This window comes from Anolis carolinensis, chromosome 6, assembly GCF_035594765.1.
Source record: "Anolis carolinensis isolate JA03-04 chromosome 6, rAnoCar3.1.pri, whole genome shotgun sequence".
Lineage (NCBI taxonomy): Eukaryota > Metazoa > Chordata > Lepidosauria > Squamata > Dactyloidae > Anolis > Anolis carolinensis.
In genome coordinates, this window is record NC_085846.1 from 14328570 (window position 1) to 14351730 (window position 23161).

The 23161-nt window shown below is 42.7% G+C and overlaps 1 protein-coding gene across 13 annotated transcripts in view; it reads left to right on the top strand.

The window, feature by feature from the left end:
• The window catches only part of LOC100553074 (myosin-10), a 79287-nt gene that overhangs the window by 51261 nt on the left and 4865 nt on the right, over positions 1–23161 (top strand). For 8 of the 13 annotated variants that reach the window (XM_008117179.3, XM_016996063.2, XM_016996061.2 and 5 more), the window contains 23 exons: positions 10–170; positions 413–521; positions 1578–1709; positions 3758–3964; positions 4335–4472; positions 5092–5215; positions 5948–6119; positions 6782–6994; positions 7416–7560; positions 8777–8983; positions 9741–9845; positions 10672–10824; positions 11685–11933; positions 13781–13993; positions 15984–16196; positions 16496–16657; positions 17137–17265; positions 17635–17723; positions 18791–18914; positions 19557–19765; positions 20512–20620; positions 20707–20879; positions 22270–22293. In XM_008117179.3, coding sequence (XP_008115386.2) covers positions 10–170; positions 413–521; positions 1578–1709; positions 3758–3964; positions 4335–4472; positions 5092–5215; positions 5948–6119; positions 6782–6994; positions 7416–7560; positions 8777–8983; positions 9741–9845; positions 10672–10824; positions 11685–11933; positions 13781–13993; positions 15984–16196; positions 16496–16657; positions 17137–17265; positions 17635–17723; positions 18791–18914; positions 19557–19765; positions 20512–20620; positions 20707–20879; positions 22270–22293 — 3560 coding nt within the window. The remainder of the gene's footprint in view (positions 1–9; positions 171–412; positions 522–1577; positions 1710–3757; positions 3965–4334; positions 4473–5091; positions 5216–5947; positions 6120–6781; positions 6995–7415; positions 7561–8776; positions 8984–9740; positions 9846–10671; positions 10825–11684; positions 11934–13780; positions 13994–15983; positions 16197–16495; positions 16658–17136; positions 17266–17634; positions 17724–18790; positions 18915–19556; positions 19766–20511; positions 20621–20706; positions 20880–22269; positions 22294–23161) is intronic. The other 5 variants (XM_016996062.2, XM_016996066.2, XM_016996065.2 and 2 more) reach the window with 1 other exon arrangement.

The following is a 23161-nucleotide window of genomic DNA, read 5'->3' on the forward strand; positions in this document are numbered from 1 at the left end:
TCCTCACAGATCAAGGCCTTGGAGCTGGATCCTAATCTCTTCCGCATTGGCCAGAGTAAGATCTTCTTCCGGGCTGGCGTTTTGGCTCACCTGGAAGAGGAACGGGACCTGAAGATTACAGATATCATAGTGTCTTTCCAGGCAGCTGCTCGTGGATACTTGGCCCGCAAGTAAGTGCTGAACTCTGGATGGGGGTGAATTGAATTGCCAGCACATAGTTTAAAACAGGGATAGGAGTCATGAACCCTTCAGGATGTTGTTGAATGACCACTAAAGAAGCCAAGAAATAGCAAGAACCCCACAAAAGAGTAATATAAAATAATGTATGCAGAACTAGAGCTAAATTTCTTAACCTCAGGTACCCATATGGCACTAATTTTGTGGGTTTTTCTCCCCCCCCCCCCCTTTTCAGGGCTTTCATGAAAAAGCAGCAGCAGATGAGTGCCCTCAAAGTCATGCAACGCAACTGTGCTGCCTACCTCAAGTTGCGCCACTGGCAGTGGTGGCGTCTCTTCACCAAGGTGAGTCCAAACTTTTCGGTTACAGAGATCTTTCAGCCGGTAGGCTAATAGGAATTGTGGGAGTTGAAGTCCAAACACCGGAGGGCCAAAGTTTGCCCATGCCTGCTGTAGTATATTGCGTGAAAGAGGACTCTGATCTGTTCCCCCCCCCCCCTTTCTTGGAAATGTCATTTTTTGATATCATAAACTCCTAGAACTCCCCAACCAGTATGGCCACTGCTATGGGAGTTGTAGTGTGACATATAATTTTCCCAAGCCTGATTGCTCTCAATTGTTGTGCTGAAATATTGTCAAAGAGCACAGAGACCCAAAAAGCAAAGGCCTGCGTTGTGCTGCTCAATTCTGTTCCTGATTATTATTGATCTAGACCACATTTTTGCCACAGTTTTTCAGCTCTAGAGCAGTAGGCAAAGATAACAGTAAAATAATCTTTTGCCTTCAAGCTTTCAATGTGGCAGATCTAGTAGCAGAAGAGGAAGAAGCAGTTGGATGGGAGGAAGGAAACGGCAAGCTTAGGGACTGTTTTTTAGTTACTGTGTTCATTATGGTAAGGAGCAAATTCCCTTAAACTGCTCCTTCTCAAGCCAATAGATGAGAAGACATTGGTCTCCCCTTTGCTATGGCAGAAGAGCTTAGTATTGTTTTGGCCAGGAAAGGCAATGATGCAAGCTATTCTGTGAATCCCCTAATCCTGCACTATTTAAATGATTCAAGTATCAAGTCCTCATGACTGTGAGTCAAACACAGTGCCTAGTGAAGAGCCCAGTGTCCAGGGTACAGTATGGCATAGCTCCCTGCCTATTTCTAATTTCTTGTTGCTTCTCTTATCCTTAGGTTCAAAGCCTGATTCCTAGCTTCTTCATAGTCCCCTTCTACACAACTGTATAAAATCCACATTCTCTGCTTTGAACTAGATTATATGACCGTGTAGATTAAGATAATTCAGTTCAAATCAGATCATGTGGATTTTCTGCTTTGACAACCTGGATTATCTGGCAGTGTAGAAGAGGCCTTAGTGTCTATCTGCTAACACCCTCTTTTCTTCTCCTTCCTCAGGTGAAGCCTCTACTACAGGTGACTCGCCAGGATGAGGTGATGCAGGCAAAGGCTGTGGAGCTGCAAAAGGTGCAAGAAAAACACACAAAAACCCAAATGGACCTCAAGGAACTGGAAAACAAATATCAGCAGGTGAGTAGGCAAAGCGGAGGCAGAAAAGGCTTTTTTTTTTACCACGATCTCCCAGCCAGCAGAACCCAAAGAGTAATTTTGTTCTTTAATACTATATGTTTCTTAACCTCTTATTGCCCCAACTTCTGCATGTGGGTCTTCTTTATTTCCAGTTGAAACTGTAAGCATTTCTTGCTACCTTTCATCTCAACACAATGAATTGTTGTTGCTAACTTTTCCTTTTGTTTCTCCTTCAAATCAACTCATACAAGTCTGCTGATGCCTTTTTCTTGTTTGCTAGGAGCACATTTTCTCGTTTTTTCTTGAAAACTCGGAATGTCTTTTGTTATATTCTGTTATATTCTGCATTAAGCTTCTAATCCACCCTGTTAAATGTCTTTTTGTTTTGACTGGAGTGCCTGTCTTCATACCTATATTAGCTGACTTCAACTTACATCAACCCCATGAATGAGAGAACTTAAATTCGCCTTGTCATCAACAGCCCTGCTCAGGTCTTGCAGGCTCAGGGCTGTGGCTTCCTTGATTGAATCTATCTTCCTGGGATGTTGTCTTCCTCTTTTCATACCAAGCACCGTTGTCTTCTCATGATATGATCAAAGTTCAACAGTCTTGTTTTAGTCATATTGGCTTCTAGAGAGGTTCAGCCTTGATTTATTCTATGACCCATTTATCCCCTGAATATCCCTGGGATACATTACCAGACTTCATGTGGATACATGAAACCATGTGTAATAGCAATGGGACAAACGACGGAGGTACTGAGAACAGGGTGCAGCTTGCATAAAAGATGCTGAGTGAATGAGTGAAACCATGGATAAGTGAAACCATATATATCAGTTCTCTGGATGCCTGGGTTATCAGAAATATTGAAAATTAATTAGGTATTTTTAATTAGAAAAAGGTGAGTCAAGCACTGAAAGGGTTAAATTGATGCAATGACTCATCAAAAGTTGCAGTTCAATATAAGTAGGCCGAAGCCAGTTAGAGTTAGTGGGCCAAAGCTAGTGTCATTCTGAGGAGAGCAAGTAGGCCTGGTGTTAGTGAGCTTTGGTGAGAAAAGCCCCAGGTTGAAGGCCTCATTTGTGAAGCTCTAGTGTGAAGGCTGCTGTGTGTAAAAAGCTGTGTGATGCTCCTGTGTAGGTTCAGTGTGAGAGAAGGCTCTGTGTGAGCGAAGCTGTTTATCTGCATGAGAAAAAAGCTCAGCATGGAAGCAAAAAAGGAAATATAAAAAAGTTCATTTGTGTTATGAAAACCTTGTTCTTGTAAATAGTGTAACCATATTATTTTGCTATAAAGTAAAGCCTCCTATGGAAGAGATAATATTGGTCTTTGTGAATTTGTACTTTTTATCACTTTTGGCTACTGGTGCTGAGTCAACACTGCTGCTAATAAGTTACTCTGTCATATGTTTATGGGCCCACTCGCCCAACGTGGGTCATACTGTATTTGTCCTTTTAGCAGTCCACGGCATCCACAGAACTCTCCTCCAGCACCATATTTCAAATGAATGGCTTTTCTTCCTATAAGCTTTCTTCGCTGACCAGCTTTCACACCCTTACATAGATAGGGAATGTGATGGCATGGACCATCTTAACTAACCTGGGCTCTTACTAATCTATTAATTTTATGAGAGAATCCTGTGACTCACTGGAAGAACAACTAGTTTGCTGCAGGTGGTCACAGGTTCAAACCCCAATGCCACCATTTTCAAAGGTTCTTGAGAAACAAAACCTGAGAAAAGACTAGTGCCTGGACTCCCAACAATATCACAAAATGGAGAATATGATTCTTGGTATTCAGATCCACAAGGTAATCTCCCCCCACTCCCACAAAGCTCTGGCAAAACAGTTTAATCATCAGGTTTTTAGTTCTATCTTGCTTTAGCATAAGATGCATTGGATCTCATGTCAGAAAAAAGGAGAGATATATATTAAATTAACATATAGAATATATTAGTCTTTGATTTCTGTGTATCAGAGTAGATAGGGCAGTGCAAGGGGGAAACTTGTTAAATTACGATACTCATGTCCATCCCTCTTCCCTGGCAGCTTTCGGAAGAGAAGACCATCCTGGCTGAGCAGCTGCAGGCAGAGACTGAGCTCTTTGCGGAGGCCGAGGAGATGCGGGCACGGCTGGCAGCCCGAAAGCAAGAGCTGGAGGACATCCTGCATGAACTGGAGTCTCGGGTGGAGGAGGAGGAGGAGCGATGCCAGCAGCTGCAGGGAGACAAGAAGAAGATGCAGCAGCACGTCCAGGTGCGAAGTTGGGTGGGAGAGATGGAGGGATGGGAAAGAGAGGGCTTTGCCTGGCTTTGTAAGTTTGAGCTTTTCTTGAGGGTGACATGAGTGTGCATTGGTGGGTTGAGCAGGCATGCCAAACTTTGGCATTCCAGGTGTTTTGGATGTCAACTCCCACAATTCCTAACAGCCGGTAGACTGTTAGAAATTGTGGGAATTGAAGTCCACAAAGGAGGACCGAAGTTTGTCCATGCCTGCCGTAGAGGGATTGGTAAGACTGACACCCCCACTGTAAAACATATCCTCAAACCTCTGGATGTATTGGACTTAAAAGTACCAGGCTTTGGGGAATCTTCAAGACTTTGCATTTTTCTGTTTTCCCTTCTAGGATCTTGAAGAGCAACTGGAAGAGGAGGAGGCTGCCCGGCAGAAGCTTCAGCTGGAGAAAGTGAGCACGGAAGCCAAGCTAAAAAAAATGGAGGAGGACCTGTTGGTGCTTGAAGACCAAAACTCGAAGCTGCACAAAGTGAGTATACATCTTGCCGTGTCTGACCATCTCCAAAACATAGGGCCAAGCAGGGAGTGCATGCTTGGAAGGGGAGCTCATGTATAAGACTTTGGTCATTAAACCAGTACTTCCCAGGCAATCTGATGTGGGGGGACTGGAAGATTTTTTTCTCTGGATCCTCCATTGCGACTATATAGTCAGTTTCTGTCCCAAGTTGATCATAGAGGCATGTTGGAGGATATAGCTATTCCTAGAGAGCTGTTCACTTATATAAAAATAGCAGTTTTTTATTCATGTTTTCCAGTTTCATAAGGTTCATGTGCAGAAAATGTGGAGAGCTGACTATACTTATTAAGAACTGGCCCTCCTGTTTGCAATCTTCTATGTGTATTTTCCTCAAATTGCCAGTCAACTTACGGGAACCCCATGAATGGGGTTTTCATAGGCAAGGAATACTCAGAGTGTTTGCCAGTTCCTTCCTCTGAAATACAGCCTGCTGCACCTATTGTTCATTGGTAGCCTCCCATTCAAGTACTAACCACGGTTGATGTTGCTTAGCTTCCAAGATCAGATGGGATCTGGTGCCTATAGAGTATTGATGATCCTCATTTCTCTCTCTGTCTGCTGCGTCCACCAGGAAAGGAAGCTGATGGAGGAACGTCTCTCAGAGTTCACATCTCACATGGCAGAGGAGGAGGAAAAAGTGAAGAGCCTCTCCAAGTTACGCAATAAATACGAAGCTGTCATGGCTGACATGGAAGGTGCGCTAAGAAAAATGGGGCTGTTTCTCCTGTTAGTTCTGACATCAGATAGTTCACTTTCTCTTGTGGCAGAAATCTCATGCTCTTCAGTAAAAAACTGCCACTGTTGGGGAGACCTTTGCTGTTTTCCCCCCACTACTGTTCTCATTTTCCCAGCACACTATGAAGAACGGGCTGAGGGATCAACTGGGTGGAACCAAAACTGGGGCTTGGGAAGGTTACTTTTCATGCATTTGCAGCTCCCAGAATTTTCCAGGCAGTAACATTTCCAAGCTGTGTCCTACAGGTCATCACATGCTTAGTGATGGGACGTGTGTATGGTATAGAAAAAGGCCTTCAGTTATGTGTTTCCCTATTCAAAGGATCTCCAATAAGAAAACAAGGGTCCTTGGTGGAGATCCTGAAGCACAGTTGTTCTCTGGCATAGATCATGCAGGGAACCATTGGCCCTTTAGATGATTGATGAACAACTACTCTATTATGCCTCACCATTGTCCGAATTGGTTTGAGCTGATGAGGAATGAGAGTTTGGCATCATTGAGAAAGGCCCAGCTTCTAGAATAGAACAGCTTAGAAGGATGAATGGTCAGATCCAAACAGGACAGGTTAATGAGTTGTGTGCTCCATGTGTTTCTACATGTGGTCATTGGAAGTTCTTCTCAAGGCTGGGTAGGATGTGTTCTGTTCCTTAGCTTGGCTTTCCTGTTTGTTCCTCACCCATCCACCCTCCAGATCGGCTAAAGAAGGAAGAAAAGGGACGTCAGGAGCTGGAAAAGCTGAAGCGCAAACTGGATGGGGAGGCGGGTGACCTGCAGGAGCAGGTGGCAGAGTTGCAGCAACAGCTGGAGGAGCTTCGCCAAGCACTGGCAAGGAAGGAGGCTGAGCTGCAGGCAGCCTTGGCCAGGTACATGGGCCAGCCTCGTGGGACCACGTGGCAGCAGGATGGGTCCCATTTCTGTCTTTGTAAGAGGTTCCAGGAAGGGAGTGATGCCTCAAGTGACTCCCCTATAACCTCTAAAATAGGGAGACTTGGTTCTTCCAGATGTTTTGATCTTCAAGTCCACAGAATCTTTACTGTTGACCATGATAGTTTTTTCAAATCAGAGGTTGGAAAGGTTACTTTTTTGTAATACAACACCCACAATCACTTCACAGCTCAAAGATCCTGGGAATTGTTATCCTCAGAAGTAATCTATCAAAACTCTGGATAAAGACCAGGAGATGATGTGCTGGAAGTGAACTAGATACAAAGGTATTCATGGAATCAGTTGCATGAATGCCTTTCTTAAAATAAATTGCAGGTATTGGAGGCCCCAATGCACATTCCCTCCCTAGAAAGAAGCCATGAGAGTTTTACATTTGTAGCAATTGATAATCTTGGGTGAGATTCAGAGGACACATTTCCTCTGTGCCTGTTATGGCCTCTTCCAAAGACTTTTTGCTCTCTTTCCCTCTTCTGGATGCTGTATGCCACTTACTTCCCTCGCCCCTTTTCCTTGGGCTTGGCCTCGATCTCCCTTCACTCTGGCCCTGTCTTTCTTCTGACCTTTTTGGTCCACCTTGCAGAGTGGAGGATGAAGCAGCACAGAAGAATGCGGTGCTGAAGTCCCTGCGAGAGCTGCAGGCCCAACTGGCTGAACTGCAGGAGGACATGGAGTCTGAGAAGTTGGCGCGGGCCAAGGCCGAGAAGCAGCGGCGTGATCTGGGCGAGGAACTGGAGGCCCTGAAGACAGAGCTTGAGGACACGCTGGATTCGACAGCAGCCCAGCAAGAATTACGGTAAAGAACTGTGGTCTGTGGCGACCTCAACCAATGGTTCCTACCTCTTGGGTTATGAGATCTGGAGAAGTAACCCTCCCCAAGAATCAATTGATTCAAGTTGCAGGAAAAGAGATTCCACCTAAACATTAGGAAGAACTTCTTGATAGTAAGAGCTATTCAACGGTGTAATACGCTGCCTTGAAGTGTGGTGTAGTCTCCTACACTGGAGAGTTTTAAACAGAGACTGGGTGGCTATCTCTCAGGAGTGCTTTGATTGTGCTTTTACTGCATGGCAAGGGTTGGACTGGATGTCCCTTGGAGTCTCTATTAATCTAATTGTTGTTTATCTGTATTGGTAGAGTCCCCTCTGTCTGAGCGGATACCATTCACACAGCCCTCTAGTTCCAATGCTAGTCTTGTCCTTTCTCCCTCCTCACAGGTCAAAACGGGAGCAGGAAGTGACTGAACTCAAAAAGACCATCGAGGAAGAGGTCAAGGTGCATGAAGCGCAAGTGCTGGACATGCGCCAGCGCCACACGAGTGCCCTAGAGGAGCTGTCGGAGCAGCTGGAGCAGTCACGACGGGTGAGCAGCTGGACTGTGGGAACTCAAGATGAAATGGGAGGGAATGGTACCTTGGATAGGGAAGATTTCTTGGAACTAAAAGCCCTCTTGGATTAAAGGAGAGGCCAGGTATCTTTGGGCCTCCAAATGTTTTGAGCGACCACTTCCCCTGTTCCCTTTGGCCAGAGATTCTCCTGTCCTTCTCCATACACAAGGACTGCTGGGTTTTGGAGGGCAGGGATTCGTTATAGGTAGAGTCTCCCTTATCTGAAATGCTTGGGAAAGACGTGTTTTGGATTTTGCATTTTTTTGGATTTTGAAATATCTGTATTTGTATATATGTACATACATAATGCGATAATTTGGAGATAGGACTTGAGTCTAAACAGAAATTCAGTTATGTTCATATATACAGTAGAGTCTAACTTATCCAACATAAACGGGCCGGCAGAACGTTGGATAAGTGAATATGTTGGATAATGAGGGATTAAGGAAAAGCCTATTAAACATCAAATTAGGTTATGATTTTACAAATTAAGCACCAAAACATCATGTTATACAACAAATTTGACAGAAAAAGTAGTTCAATATGCAGTAATGCTATGTAGTAATTACTGTATTTACGAATTTAGCACCAAAATATCACGATGTTTTGAAAACATTGACTACAAAAATGCATTGGATAATCCAGAACATTGGATAAGTGAGTGTTGGATAAGTGAGACTCTACTGTATATATTATCCACAATATTTTAAAATAATTTTGTGCATGAAACACAATTTTGTATACATTAAACTATCAGAATAAAAGGCGGCACTATCTCATCCACATGTGGACAATTTTGGAATATTTCAGATTTTGAATTATGGATATGGGATGCTCAACTTGTAGTGAAATCTGAAGGTTCAAATTGTGCGAAAGTCTGCCTGTAGTTTGAGCTTCAATGTTCAGTTCTAAGCTTGAGTTCAGAGACTTAATTACGGTAGTAATTTTTGCAAGCGTGCTTTGATTTTCTTTGATTGGAAACCAGAGTTAAAAGTACTTAAATGAGCAAAGTGATTCCCACACCATAATCCTGAGTAGGTTTGCTCTGAACGAAGACATCTTGAATTTCAGTGGGACTCATTCATAAGTTACCTGCATTTCGAATCATATCTTTTATGGGCTTAAGTAGATAGGCAGCCCGTATCATGAGAGCATTGTGGATTCTTATTTCCATTTCTCTTTTGTTGCCAGTTCAAAATTAATTTGGAGAAGACCAAGCAGGCTCTGGAAGGGGAGAATGCTGAGATGCAAAAGGAGGTGAAGCTCCTGCAAGCAGCCAAGCTGGAGTCAGAGCAGCGGCGCAAGAAACTCGAGGGCCAGGTCCAGGAGCTGCAGCTCCGAGCTGGTGAAGGTGAAAGAGCCAAGGCTGAGCTTGTGGAGAGGCTGGTGAAGCTGCAGGTCAGTGTGGTGGATTGGGAGAGGTTTTATGTAAACCTTGTCAGCCTTGCTTTGAATCCATGTATATCTATAAATGTTCTCTGTGCTCTAAGGCAGCTTAGAAATCTTTATAGTTTGCTCAAAGTGTTCATCACACTGACATTTTCTTTAAAATATCTGCATAATGCTGCAAAAACTCTGATTTTTGAGATAATGGGATGATGCCAAGTATCTGCTGGGATGACAGATGGCAAAGTAGGAAACGAGCATCAAGATGTGCAGGTCGGACTCCACCATTGAGTTCAGGTGGCAGATCAGCATTGACTGCTAACTGGCTGTTATTATTTGACATCACATATAGTTTCTTCTGCTACACAACTTGTCTTGGAACTGATTTAATTCCTTTAAATTATTGGAGGCATATAAGGGTACAAGAGTAGGGGATGTTACAGAGAAGTTAGATGTGATTGAAACAGTTTTACAGCAAATCTGCCAGAAACTGTGCTCAATGACCTGATCTTTTTCCAGTGATCACCTTCATAGTTTTCAAGCTCTTCTGAGCACCATGCAAATTATCACTGTGTGTGTTGAGTTTTAACTGCTCAGAAAATTAAGCTTTTTTGGATGTCACCAGAGGTCTTTTCATGAATTCTGATTGCATGAGCTACCATTATGATTGTAACTCTAACTTTCCATTTAAGAGAGCTTAGTGTCTCAATTTCCTCTGATGCATTTTGACTCCATCTTTGCTTTGTCTTTGGCTATCTGCTGGAAACAGAATGAGCTTGATGGAGTCTCTGGCACCCTGGGAAGCACAGAGTCCAAGACAATAAAGCTTGCCAAAGACCTCGCCACTGTGGAATCCCACTTGCAAGATACTCAGGTATGTGACAAACATGAAAGTGGGAAGCAGAGAAAGTGGAACACTGTAGAAAGCTATGCACTCTGTAGAGGAAGGGATTAGTATTAGCTTTTGTCTCTGAGGATAAAAATTGTGGATTTCCTGAGGGATTGAAATCAAAGGATGGTGAGAAATGCAATGGATTAAATGTTGTTTTTGGGCCCTTAAATATTAATTTATATTCAAATGTAGGTGCAGAGTGAGTCTGAGCCACCAGCTCTTTTTGGCCTCTGTTTTTTGTGTCTTTAAAATGGAAATAAATGCAACCTATTTCCTACACTGCAGTGATAAACAGGATTAATCTATAAAGCATTACTGCAGTACATACATAGTTTCAAATGATCTAAAATAGTTATGTCTTGCCTATATGTTCGGCTGCTTGCCAATAAGTGAAATTATTAGATGTCATTAAGTAGCGAGTTTCAGTAAACAGACAATCACAAGCAATAGATGTAGCACCAAATACACCTAGCCATAAAACATCCTTACTTTTTTCTTCAAAAGGAATTGTTCTGCTAGGCTCAAGGTCTGTTTTGTGTCTGACCTCCTGATCAGAACTTGGTTAATTTGAAAAATAACTCCACAGATTGCTTTGAATAATAACTCCCACAATCCAGTAACCATGTTAGTCTAGGGGAGTCTGGAAACTGTAGATCAAAAAATACATTCAAAGGAAGGCAAATTGATCTGGCCATCATGAGCCAAGAATGACAGATTTGGTTTCCTCTGGCAAAACCATTGAATCATATACACACACACACTTTTTGTTTTTCTCTCCTTCTCTTCCCCACTTTCTTCCCAATTCCAGGAACTTCTCCAAGAAGAAACACGGCAAAAACTGAATCTGAGCTCTCGGGTCCGGCAACTGGAAGAGGAAAAAGCGGCCATGCTGGAACAGCTGGAGGAAGAGGAGGCTGCCAAGGCCAACTTCAGCCGCCAAATGCAAAGCTTGCAGCAGCAGGTGAGACGGCAAGAAGGAGCAGAAAGATGGCACATTAATCTCAAATTTAATCCTGCTTGCATGAAAAATAAATCATGGTCTAGTGAGGGATGACTTCATTGCAACAACTACACAGAGCTTTCCTGAAGAAGACCCCCCCCCCAAATAAACATCTGGCCAGTAAATAAAATTCTGGAATTTTTAAAATCAAAAAGTAGTGTTTCCATATTCCAAACATGGTATTTAATCTTGCACCAATTTCTTTATTATCTCAGATAAATTGCTTTTTTGTGTACTGAAAGGAAAACTAAAACTTTGAGAGAAGTTTACTCTTCTCTCTTCCCAGTGATTTGGCTCTAAAAATGTAAACACTGGTAGTGTTTACAAAACTAGATTTCTGGCTAGTTTTGCCAGACATCTTTTTCTGAAGCCCAACACAAAGGAAAAGTAGGGGTTTTTTGGGGGGGGTTTTGGCTGCCCATCTCCTTCCTGGCACCAAGGCTTGGAAAAATGATTATAAGTCTTTAAAAATCAGAAGCGCATCAGCTGAGATTCAGTGTGTCAAAAACACATCACTGTTTGGTGATGTATTTTTTTCCCATTCAGGCATTTGTTGGAAGCATGGTAAAAATTATAACAAAAGAAAACAAAAGATGATATCTGGGTAAACACATGCTAATCGTGTTTTTCTTGAGTGGTTCTTGCACGTATGAGGGAACGAACGAGAGCAAAGTCAGGTCACAGTGGCTGAGGAGCTGAATATCTTCTTTCTATAAGAAAACTCCCACAAATCTGTCTTTCAGTCTTCCTATTTCTTTAGTTTTGTGTGTGCATGTGTACAGGGCACTGTGTGACTTCGTTCTATGTGCCAATTTCCCCAGGTCATGGAGACTAAGAAGAAACTGGAGGAAGATGCTGGAGTGGCCGAAGCCATAGAGGAAGCTCGGCGGCGGGCAGCCAAGGACTTAGAGAGCCTGTCTGTGCGCTATGAGGAACGGGTCCAGGCCTGCGACAAGCTGGAGAAAGGGAGGACCCGGCTGCAGCAGGAGCTGGACGACGTCACTGTGGCCCTTGACCAGCAGCGCCAAGTGGTCTCAGCCCTGGAGAAGAAACAGAAGAAATTTGATCAGGTGGGTCCTGCTGCATTTCCCTATGGTCTCTTTCTGCCAACCCAGGCTACATTTCTCACTTCCGTGGCCATGCTGGCTCAGCGGCTCTGAGACATGAATTCCTAAATAAGTAACTTTCCCAGGCTTTGCCCTGCACTTCTTCACCACCACATCTGAGGATAATTGATGTCACCTTCTCCTCATTTGTCCTGAAATCCGCTTCACATATGGCTCTGACTACCTCGAGATGAAAGGAGGTATCTCAAAGCTTTCCTCTGCCCTTTCTTGTCCCAAGAAAGCCATTCCAGTGACACCATTTCCCACTTGTACATTGGAATCATCTCCCCAACAACAGATGAATTGTTGAATCATAGGGTTGGAAGACCCCAAGGGCCATCCAATCCTACACTATTCTACCATGCAGGAACACACAATCAAAGCACTCCCAACAGATCGTGATCCAGCCTCTGTTTAAAAACTCCAGAGAAGGAGACTCCACTCCACTCCGAGGCAACATATTCCACTGTGAAACAGTTCTTATTTTGGGTAGTTTCCCCCAAAATGGCCTCCTTAAAGGCAGGGTCCACATATTTCTTAGACCTTATGGCCTCATCAGGCCTCAGCTTGTCAGCCAGAAATCATATGTACTTCAGGTATCAGCTAGAAATGTGATAAAACCTAGCTGCTAACTGTGTGAAGCATGGTAAAAATCATAACAAAGGAAAACAAAAAATATTATCTGGATAAAAACACAGAGGTTGTTTTGGGTCCTGTTGCTGGAGGTGAAGATTAGTTCTTACTCCTACAAATCCAACCTGATCATTCTACATCAGGGTTGGCAACTACATGGGAGCCAGGAGCCATTTTTTAATTTTATTTGCACACCAAAATATCTTCCAAAATATCACTGGTGCGTCTGGCAAGGACGAGAGACAGGGCCTTTACAGTGGCGGCTCCCACCTATGGAACGTCCTCCCAAGTGAAATCAGACAGGCTCCCTCTCTCCTATCCTTCTGTAAAAGAGTTAAGATTTGGCTGTGGGACTAGGCCTTTGAACAATAGTAGCAGCATAAACAACAACTATACGTCTCAGGATATAATGACAGACCTGATTTGGACTCACAACGTGCCAAAATGTATATATGTGTATTTTATGAATGTTTTAATGTAATTAATTTTAAATTGAATTGAAATGTTACTGTAATTTTTATATGTGTGTTTCATATTTGTAAGCCACCCTGAGTCCCCTTATTGGTTGAGAAGGGTGGGGCAAAAATACTGCAATAAAATAATTAAATAAATAAATATTTTCCTCTGTAGCACTAAAAAAGTGGTGAAAGGAAGTGATGCCCCATCACTTCCTGTTGCCATTTAATAGAGATGGTAGTGATATTTGGGGATCGTGTGAAGTTCTGCAATGTTTGTGGCATTGTATTTTTGTGCATTTTCTTGTGTTTGCGGAGCCTTTTGTTTGACTGGGGTGCATAAATTGCTAAAAAATGACACCATGATTTTTTTAATGAGCGGTTTTGAGGGTGGGGCCACAAAAGTGTTCTGTGCCATTAGGAGCATGTTGACAGATACTATAACTACTCCATCCACTGGCACGCGTGTGTGTTCGAATATAATGAGGTTGCAACAGTGGCAAAGAGGAAGCCCAACAGGCTTTGGGAGTTGCAGGAAGCTTGTAGGCCATGATTATTCCTCTTTGATCAGCTGAATCTGACATACCTAACATTTAAAAACTGGGGTCGGTCTGGTGAAAATACTTGATTTTGAAACTCTTTGGTTAAAATCCTGCTCCAAGGGCTGTCATGGGGATTGTCCACCTTTGATTCTTGCTGAGGTTTGTGTTTGTTTTCTAACAGATGTTGGCTGAAGAGAAGCTGATCTCGGCCCGTTATGCCGAGGAGAGAGACCGGGCTGAAGCTGATGCCCGTGAGAAAGAGACCAAGGTGCTGTCGCTGAGCCGGGCCCTGGAAGAAGCGCTGGAGACACGGGAGGAGATGGAGAGGCAGAACAAGCAGCTCCGGGCAGAGATGGACGACCTGGTCAGCTCCAAGGATGACGTTGGCAAGAATGTAAGTGATCCCAGGCACATTGGGTGGCCTTACTAGAAACAGAGAGAGTGACATAGAGATGGAATGTAAAACACTGCTGAGAAATCAGGACCTGTTTATTGTCCTTTCAGATACTTATCCCCAACCAGAGAAAAAGACAGTAAATGTTTTTAAAGAAGGAAATTTTTACGATCAAGTTGGGGGTGCTGTGGTTTTAGCTGTGAATAGGTTTTTCATCGGTTTTAACTATTTATATTTTAACCATTAATATTTAATTATTTTATGTAATTGTAAAATATAAAATAATTATATATCTATATATATAAAAGGGTAATGAAATTTCGGCCTAGGACAAAACAACAAAACTACACATCCCAGAAACACTAAACTTGGCAGCACAACCCCTCATCCATGCCTCTGCGTTCATACAACAAAAAGAAAAGAAAAATAAAGTCCTAATTAGAGGGAGAGGAATAATTGTTTTTATCCAATTGCTGCCAGTTAGAAGGCTAAGCTCTGCCCACTTGGTCTCCTAGCAACCCACTCAGCCCAGGGGACAGGCAGAGTTAGGCCTCACTTAAGCCACTTCACCACTGCCTATAAACTACAGATTACCAAATTTGAACTGGATTATATGGCAGTATAGACTCAAGGCCCTTCCACACAGCTATATTACCCATTTATAATCTTATATTATCTGCTTTGAACTGGATTATCTTGATTCTACACTGCCATATAATCCACTTCAGTGTGCATTTTATCCAGCTGTGTACAAGGGGCCTCATAGAATCCAGTTCTAAGCAGATAATATAAGATTATAAATATACAGTAGAGTCTCACTTATCCAACATAAACAGGCCGGCAGAACGTTGGATAAGTGAATATGTTGGATAATAAGAAGGGATTCAGGAAAAGCTTATTAAACATCAAATTAGGTCATCATTATACAAATTAAGCACCAAAACATCATGTTATACAACAAATATGACAGAAAAAGTAGTTCCATGTGCAGTAATGCTATGTAGTAATTACTGTATTTACCAATTTAGCACCAAAATATCACAATGAATTTAAAACATTGACTACAAAAACATTGAATACTAAAAGGCAGACTGCGTTGGATAATCCAGAACATTGGATAAGCGAATGTTGGATAAGTGAGATTTTACTCTACAGGGGAAAACGTTTACCCTTTACCTTAACTACCACCAATTCCTCAATACTTTATTTCCCATACCACCATACTTCACCACAGCAACGCGTGGCTGGGCACAGCTAGTGTGTGTGTGTATGTATATATATATATTTTTTAATGTTTGTATATTTTTGTAATTATTCTGTTGTTGTTGTTGTTGTTGTTGTTTGTTACCTGCCTCCCTTCTTGGCTCGAGGCGGGACACAACGCAACATAGTCAAGACACGTCAATATAAAATACATACAATAAAATACTTTTATTAAAGCACATTATTATGAAATACACATATTAAAACATTCTACACCATTAGCAGCATGGAGGCAGCTATCATCGGTTTATATTTAGAGCTTTATATATTTATACTGTTTATATTTTAATACCGTTAATATTTAATTCTATTTTAATGTTTGTATAATTTTTGGCTTTTAAATTGTATTGTACTGGTTTTAATCTAAGCCTATTTGAGTCTCTTTTTTTAGAAGGAAAAGGCTGAATAATAATAATAATAATAATAATAATAATAATAATAATAATAATAATAATAATAATAATAATGCTGCCATCTGATTAAATACAGTACAATAGACGCTTCACCTTCATGGGGCTTAGGAGCATAGGGTGCCAACGAAACTGAGAAAACTGCAAATATAAGTAAAAATTGTGAACGCTATTTTTTTAATCAGTGGAAGTTGACCATAGAATGACAATGAGATTAGACCTGCTAATAATGCTCCCTACTATAAAAATTGAATGGTAATAGCTTTCTAGAATGTTATTGATTATATTGTTCTAATTTTGTCCTTCTTTTGAATTAGGTGCATGAACTGGAGCGTTTCAAGCGGGCCTTGGAACAGCAAGTGCAAGAGATGCGAGCCCAGATGGAGGAGCTAGAAGATGAGCTTCAGGCCACAGAGGATGGGAAGCTACGCCTAGAGGTCAACATGCAGGCCCTAAAGGCACAGCATGAGAGGGAGCTGCAGAACCGCGACGATGCCAACGATGACAAGAAGAAACTCCTAAGCAAGCAGGTGAGGCTGGACAGGAGTGTGTTCCCAACCCATAAAAGTCCTGGCGTAAGCAAAGTAGCCATTAAAGACCAGGGTGGGGAATGCTACCCATGGGCTCATGCAACTCTGAATCCCACTTATAGCCCTAAACGCTCCCTCCCTTTCAAAAATATTTTGAGTATTTTTCTGCCAAAAATGTTTGGAACTAGGATTCCCATTGGAATATTTCTTCTAAGCCTCAGAATCATGCATTAGAGCTATCCTTTAGCGAAATGAGGTTCTAGGTCTTGAGTCTCCCTCTCTTCTGCTGCTCTTTTTAGGTGCGAGAGTTGGAGGCTGAGCTGGATGCTGAGAGAAAACAACGGGCACAAGCACTGGCTGGCCGGAAGAAGCTGGAGCTTGATCTCCAAGAGGCAATGGCACAGCTGGATGCCGCCAACAAGGGACGGGACGAAGCAGGGAAACAGCTGCGCAAGTTGCAGGTATGTGTTTATGTATGTCTGAACGCAGGTAGTGGTGGTAGGTATACTTTATGGATTAACGGTGGATCAATAAATGTATAAAATGACTCAAGTAGCCAAGCACCAGGCTGGGAAAGACCCTTGTCTTCAGCCTCATAACTGCTCCTGTTCTCAATAATAGATGAACTAATAATATAGATGGTCTAATAATATAAAGCAACTGACCCTGACCTTGGACTCATCACATGCACTTGAAAAGAGACAGCTAGGGAAAGGAGCGAAGAGAAAGTAAAGATTAAAGGAAAAGAATCTGCAAGTACTTCAGTCTCCTGTATTCCAACTTAGTCACAATAGGGCATGGGCCTGTGGCATTACCATACAATTCTTGGGGAGCAAAATGGGATACCAATGTTGTGGGTAAAATAATGCCCTTGAGTACCCTTGAAAGTGAGATGGAAGCATGTTTGGACTACTTTGACATATCTCCTTTCTATTTTCAGGCCCAGATGAAGGAGCTCTGGCGTGAAGTAGAGGAGGCCCGGGCAGCCCGGGAGGAAATTTTCATCCAGTCTCGTGAGAGTGAGAAGAAGCTGAAGAACTTGGAAGCAGAGCTGCTGCAACTGCAAGAGGTAAGGGTGACTCTCTGATGCCTCTTTTGCACTTTTATTCCACTTTAGATGTCTTGAATGCATCCTGTTTAATCCTGGGATATATGGTTTAAGCAGCCATTAGAATTTTCTGGCTGGGCATTTTCAATATTCCTCCCTAAACTGCAAACAACAGTATTTCATATTGAAGTTGTTATGGCACGTAAAGTACAGTCATAGTGCTACTCTTGTGCAGTGTGAATGGACCCTAGCCAGCAGGATGTTCCATCCAGATTAGAGAGGCATTTGTCTCCCAGGCTTAATGTGACATTAATGCTGCTAGTGGATCTATCACCATGAAGTGTTGCCCTCTTCTCTCCATGTTCAATCCATGCTTTCCTGCCTTTTCAGGACCTGGCAGCATCAGAACGAGCCAAAAGGCAGGCGCAACAGGAGCGGGACGATCTCGCAGATGAGCTGGCGAATGGGAACAGTGGCAAGTAAGTGCACTGATACATAATCCTTGTCTCCTTTAAAACCCATGCTGCGCCTTTTGATTTGGATGATATTATTTTGAAGTATACCTTTGACTTGTTATTGTTAACTGCCATCAAGATGATTTCAACATACGGTGACCTCATATGTCAAGTTGACTTGGACAACAAGTTGACTTTGACGCATGGTGTCAAACAGCCTACTACTGTAATAAATATTAGAGATGGTTCATTCTATATGCTGCATGTGATTCCCAGACTCCACTTTTGAACAAACTGAGCCCCTCCCCCTCAGATTTTTCACTCTTTTTTCCAAACTGATTTTGGACTACCTGGTACAAAAATCTGGCAATCTAGCTAGCCCACTCCCTGGACTTCCCAGTCTGTTCTCAATTGTTTTGACAACTGACAATATTGCCCAAATGGTAACTAGGAGTGTTGCATTACTTACGGTGTATCTTGAACATGCAGGTGCAGCTCATTCTGCTGTTCAATACCCTCCCTCCAAATCTCAGCCCCTGGATGGACATAGATAAATGCCACACAGAATCTCAATTTAAAATTTGAATACATTTTATTGTGAGAACTCCCTAAAGCAGGAATAGTCAACTGTGGAGGGAACATGGTGAAATTTCTGTCGGTTGCAATGACATATTTCAGTGTTTTCCGCAATTGGCATCATGTCATTTCTGATCACCGTATGGTTAATTTTTCAAAAAAATTCAGGGCTCTGGGGATTGCAGGAAGTAAGCTACAGCACTTGAGGCTAATATCAGAGACTTTGGACAAAAGAAATATCACCTGGAATCAGATCAAATGTTTTTAAAAGTTTGAGTAAGATCTGAGCTTTTAAAGGTACGATTCATGGGCTGTACCTAGGCATCCCAGGAACTTCATGCAGCCTACATGAAATTGCCTTCCCGTGCCTTAAAGGGTTTTAATATGGGAGCAACCTAAGTGGCCTTCCTGAGGGTGTTTTCTTAGTTCTCTTCCAACCCCAACCCCCTCCCTTTGAGTAGCTGCCTTTCATCAGATCCCTCTCCCTTACACATTTCTTCCGCCTGTGTCTTCAGGTCAGCTCTTCTGGATGAAAAGCGCCACTTGGAGGCAAGAATTGGTCAGTTGGAGGAAGAGTTGGATGAAGAGCAAAGCAACATGGAACTCCTCAATGACCGGTACCGTAAGCTCAGCATGCAGGTGAGTTCCTCTTTTGAAACACTAATTCCTCACTCTTCTTCTGGAATCAAAGCTTGGAAACATTAGAGTACAGCACCCATACCCACTCAGGATATATTCTTAAATGTATTGTGGAAATAGGAAACAATGAATCATAGTGATCCCCATTGAAATGAATGTTCTCCACTGGAAGACTCCCTGGAGGACCTAGAATAGACCTCTTCAACCTGTGGCCCTCTAGGTTTTTGGACCTCCAACTCCCAGAAGCCCTATCCAGCTTGTTCAATGGTCAGGCATTCTGGGAGCTGAAGTCCAAAACCTCTGGAGAACTGTAGGTTTAAGGGCCTGTCTAAGAACATTCCTAGAGAGGTATTTGTTAGGTCATCCAAGGTGAGTCTGTGATATTGTTTGGAAGAAGCATAACATAGAATTGAATAGAAAAACTAGAAAATTCCTAGAGAATATATTTTCTTGGACGCAGATGGGTGCAACAGCAGTTACCAGTCCCACAGGTACTGGGATTGTACTATAGTTTGTCTTTTGACTACAGCTGGCAGAATCCTGAGCCAGCATAACCCTGTTGCAGGGGATTGTGGCAGCTGTAATCCAAAAACACGTCAGGATTTCCAAGCTTGACCTGTAACCTCTTGCTGATCTCTCCAGGTTGAGACGCTCACCACAGAATTGGGAGCTGAGCGCAGCTTCTCACAGAAAACAGAGAACGCTCGGCAGCAGCTCGAGCGCCAGAACAAAGACCTGAGGGCCAAGTTGGGCGAGATGGACTCATCTGTCAAGTCTAAATACAAAATGGCAATTGCAACTCTGGAGTCTAAGGTGGCACAGCTAGAAGAACAGTTGGAGCAAGAGTCCAGGTACAGAAAGCCCACTGTGCCTACCCTCGGTGTGGTATAGTGGTTGAACACATGTGGAAAAACTGTAGCCCTCCAGATAGTGAATTACAGCTCCCATTATCCCTGTGAAGTGATTGTGCTGGCTGGAACCCATGTTGGAGTCCAGCATCTGAGTCCAGCCATTGAAACTGGGACAAAGCTAGATGAAAAACCCATAGAATGAATAGAAGTTTTGGGGGTTAGGAGGAAAAACATGCTAGCATGATGGGAAAGAGTTAAATGCCCCTTTGCCTGCACCACTCCTCCAAGGCCATTTAGGATATGAGTACACATCTGATGTCACATAATTTTGCCCATAAACCAAATCCCAGGTTCAAATCTCAATTCAGTCACAAAGTTTATTGGGTTTCCCTGAGTTTACCAGTGTTGCTTAGTCACCTAGACTGTTGCATTGTTGTAAAGCATACAGTTGTGGCCAAGAAATCTGTGTACCTTGAACTCTCAAACATCTTTAATCTGGCTTTATTTGTTTGCATGGTTTTGCTGAAGCTTAAATATGTTGTGTGCCAAAATGCAGGCAGCAGCAAACTATAGATCCATGCTTATAGGTGAATGCAATAAGTGAGATTGGAATTGGAATGGACAAATTAAGATTTAAGGTGTTAATTCATGCACAAGTCCTGTAGACTTCAGTGGGTCTACTCCAGATCCAATCTAATATCTCCTCCACATTAATCATGACTCTTCTTAAATTTTCTGTTTCTAAGGGAACGGATCCTGTCAGGGAAACTTGTGCGTCGTGCAGAGAAAAAGCTTAAGGAGGTGATCCTCCAAGTCGATGAAGAGCGGAGGAACGCAGACCAGTACAAGGATCAGGTAGGACAAAGACACACCTCATCTCCTGTTAGATGTTCTCCTGTTAGGCCTGCCTCCTAGAGCCCTTCTCTTGCTCTTTCTGGCAGGTTGAAAAGGGCCACTTGCGGCTGAAGCAGCTCAAGCGACAGCTGGAGGAAGCTGAGGAAGAAGCATCGCGGGCGAACGCAAGCCGCCGCCGCATGCAGCGTGAACTTGAGGATGTCACCGAGTCAGCTGAGTCCATGAACCGCGAGGTCACCAGCCTGCGAAATCGCCTCAGGTGGGTATTGCTTTCTGGGCAGGGCTATTTCAATTTGAATACAGAACAAGATCCTAATACAGAGAGTATTGATCCTCCCCTGTGCCTCCCCTGTGTCTTCCCATTCCTACATGGCCATACAAGTATTCTACAGATGTGTTGGAATGCAACTCCTAAAATTTCCAAGGGAGCTGTTCCTGGGATATTTTGGGAGTTGTAGTCCAACAGATTGGGAGATTACTAAGTAGGGGAAGGTTGCCTTAAACACTCCTTGTCTTTTTTCTTCTGTTTTTGCTATTCTCATATTTCTGTAAACCTGAGAGCTGGAGATTAAGCATGATGCTATACTTTTTAGAATATTGTTCTAGGGAAAATATTAGCCAGACAGGGCCAAAGATAGAAAGTCTAGCACACAACCTTGAACATTATTTAAAAGCTGTAAAGTCTGTTGTCTGTTGTGATTCTTTGTGGATGTGATGTGGTATCATTGTATCCCTTTTTTGGCTTTGTGATGGAAGTTATGAGAAAAAGCCCATTTAGTTTTAAAGCAGCGATGCCATAGTGGATTGTGATGGCTGTACATGTAGTGTTTGTTTTTCCACTTCCATGACCAGAACAAGGCCTAGAGTTGTCTCTTACCTTTTCATACCAGAGATCATGCACTCTTGGTAGCAGTATGCTCTGCTTAATTTGAGCTCTCACCCTGCATAGTTACAACCTTTTTACAACTCAAATATATTAAAACAATTACAACCATTTTAATTACCCCATCCCCAAATCAGTGAAAGACTTTCAAGAGCAGCCCTGGGGGACCAAAGGTTAATTTAATCCAGCTTCTTATAATGGACTGGATGATTAGATGTCATTTGGAGTACTGTGTGAAATTTAAGAATTATCTCAGCAGTCTAGAAGTTTTTCCAGGGAAAGACGGTAAAAATGGTGAGGGCTTAGAGATCAGTTCTCTGTGAGGAACAGTTGAGAGAGCGGAGTATGTTTAGCCTGGAGAAGAGAGCAGTGAGAAGCAATATGGTAGCCATCTTCAAAGCAGAGGGGTGATGCAAATGGCATTCTTGCAATTGCTGTTACCATTTCCAGCTATGACTCTCTGCTCTGTGGTTTTAGCTATTCTGTTTCAAAGTGCTTACTCCACTAAGCTCTTGATAGACTAAATTTTAGACCACAATCATTCCCAGACAGTATCACCATTGTCTGGAATTGATGTGGGGTTTATATTTCAGTTCAAAATCAGGGATGGGTAGTTTAGGTAACAAACATGCTGACTTCTTCCTCTTTTAGTATCAACTTATTTCCAAATCATTTTTTCATGTTTGCATCTCTTTCTCCCCTTTGTTGCCCCAATCCCGTCTTTTCTTTCTCTGTGTGACATTCCATCTTTTTCTCAACTCAACAGCAAGGTAGAACGCCGGCAGCGGAAGTACGTTCTCATTCCCGTGTCCTGCATGCGTGTGCTGTGTGCAGTATAGTTTTGGGGCAGGATGGGATTGTGAGGGAGGCTGTGTGTGCATGAATGCGTGTGCAGCTGCAGTGCAGAAACACCCAGCTTCATGATTCCCAGTTAGGGCTGAAACATACTGGACATAGGAGGTCCACAGTCTGATCCTCCTCCCTTGCAAATGTTTTAAATTTAAAAGTCACTTTGTGGTCTTATTTATTGATGGATTCAAATTATATCACATTTTTCTCCTGCCAGGGAAGTCAAGATGGCTTACACAATTTAAAATGTTTTTTTCTGAAAAAAGCATATTACAAAAGTTGTTTGTTTGTGTTGTTGTTGTGTGCCTTCAAGTTATTTCCATCATATGGAGACCCTAAAGTAAACCTGCCCTAGGATTTTCTTGGCAAGTTTTCTTCAGAATATATTCCCTTGCCACTCCATTTTACTCAGTTTAACAACTGTGTAGTAGATGAGGCTGATCTTTGGGAACTTAGTTGAATAGCTTGATCATTTCCCACCACATTGGTTTTAGCATCTCAAATGTGCGATCTAGATCTAGGATCCCAAAGATCAGCTTCATTCACTACACAATTGTTATTACATCTGTCTTTTAACTCAATAGCAGGGGATGGAAGTAGTTTATAAATTGAAGAAATGACGAGGAAGGAGAGGAAGGATTAGACTGTCCACCTCTCCCTGTTGTGTCTGTTTTGGCCCTAAAAGAGCAAAGAGCAGGAGCGCTTGCTTGGTATTTTTGGCAACTTTGACTTCCCTAGTCAGGGAAATAAATACTTTGATAGCGAGAGGGTGGGGAATGCTTGTGCTGTGGGGGCACTTGCTGTTGATG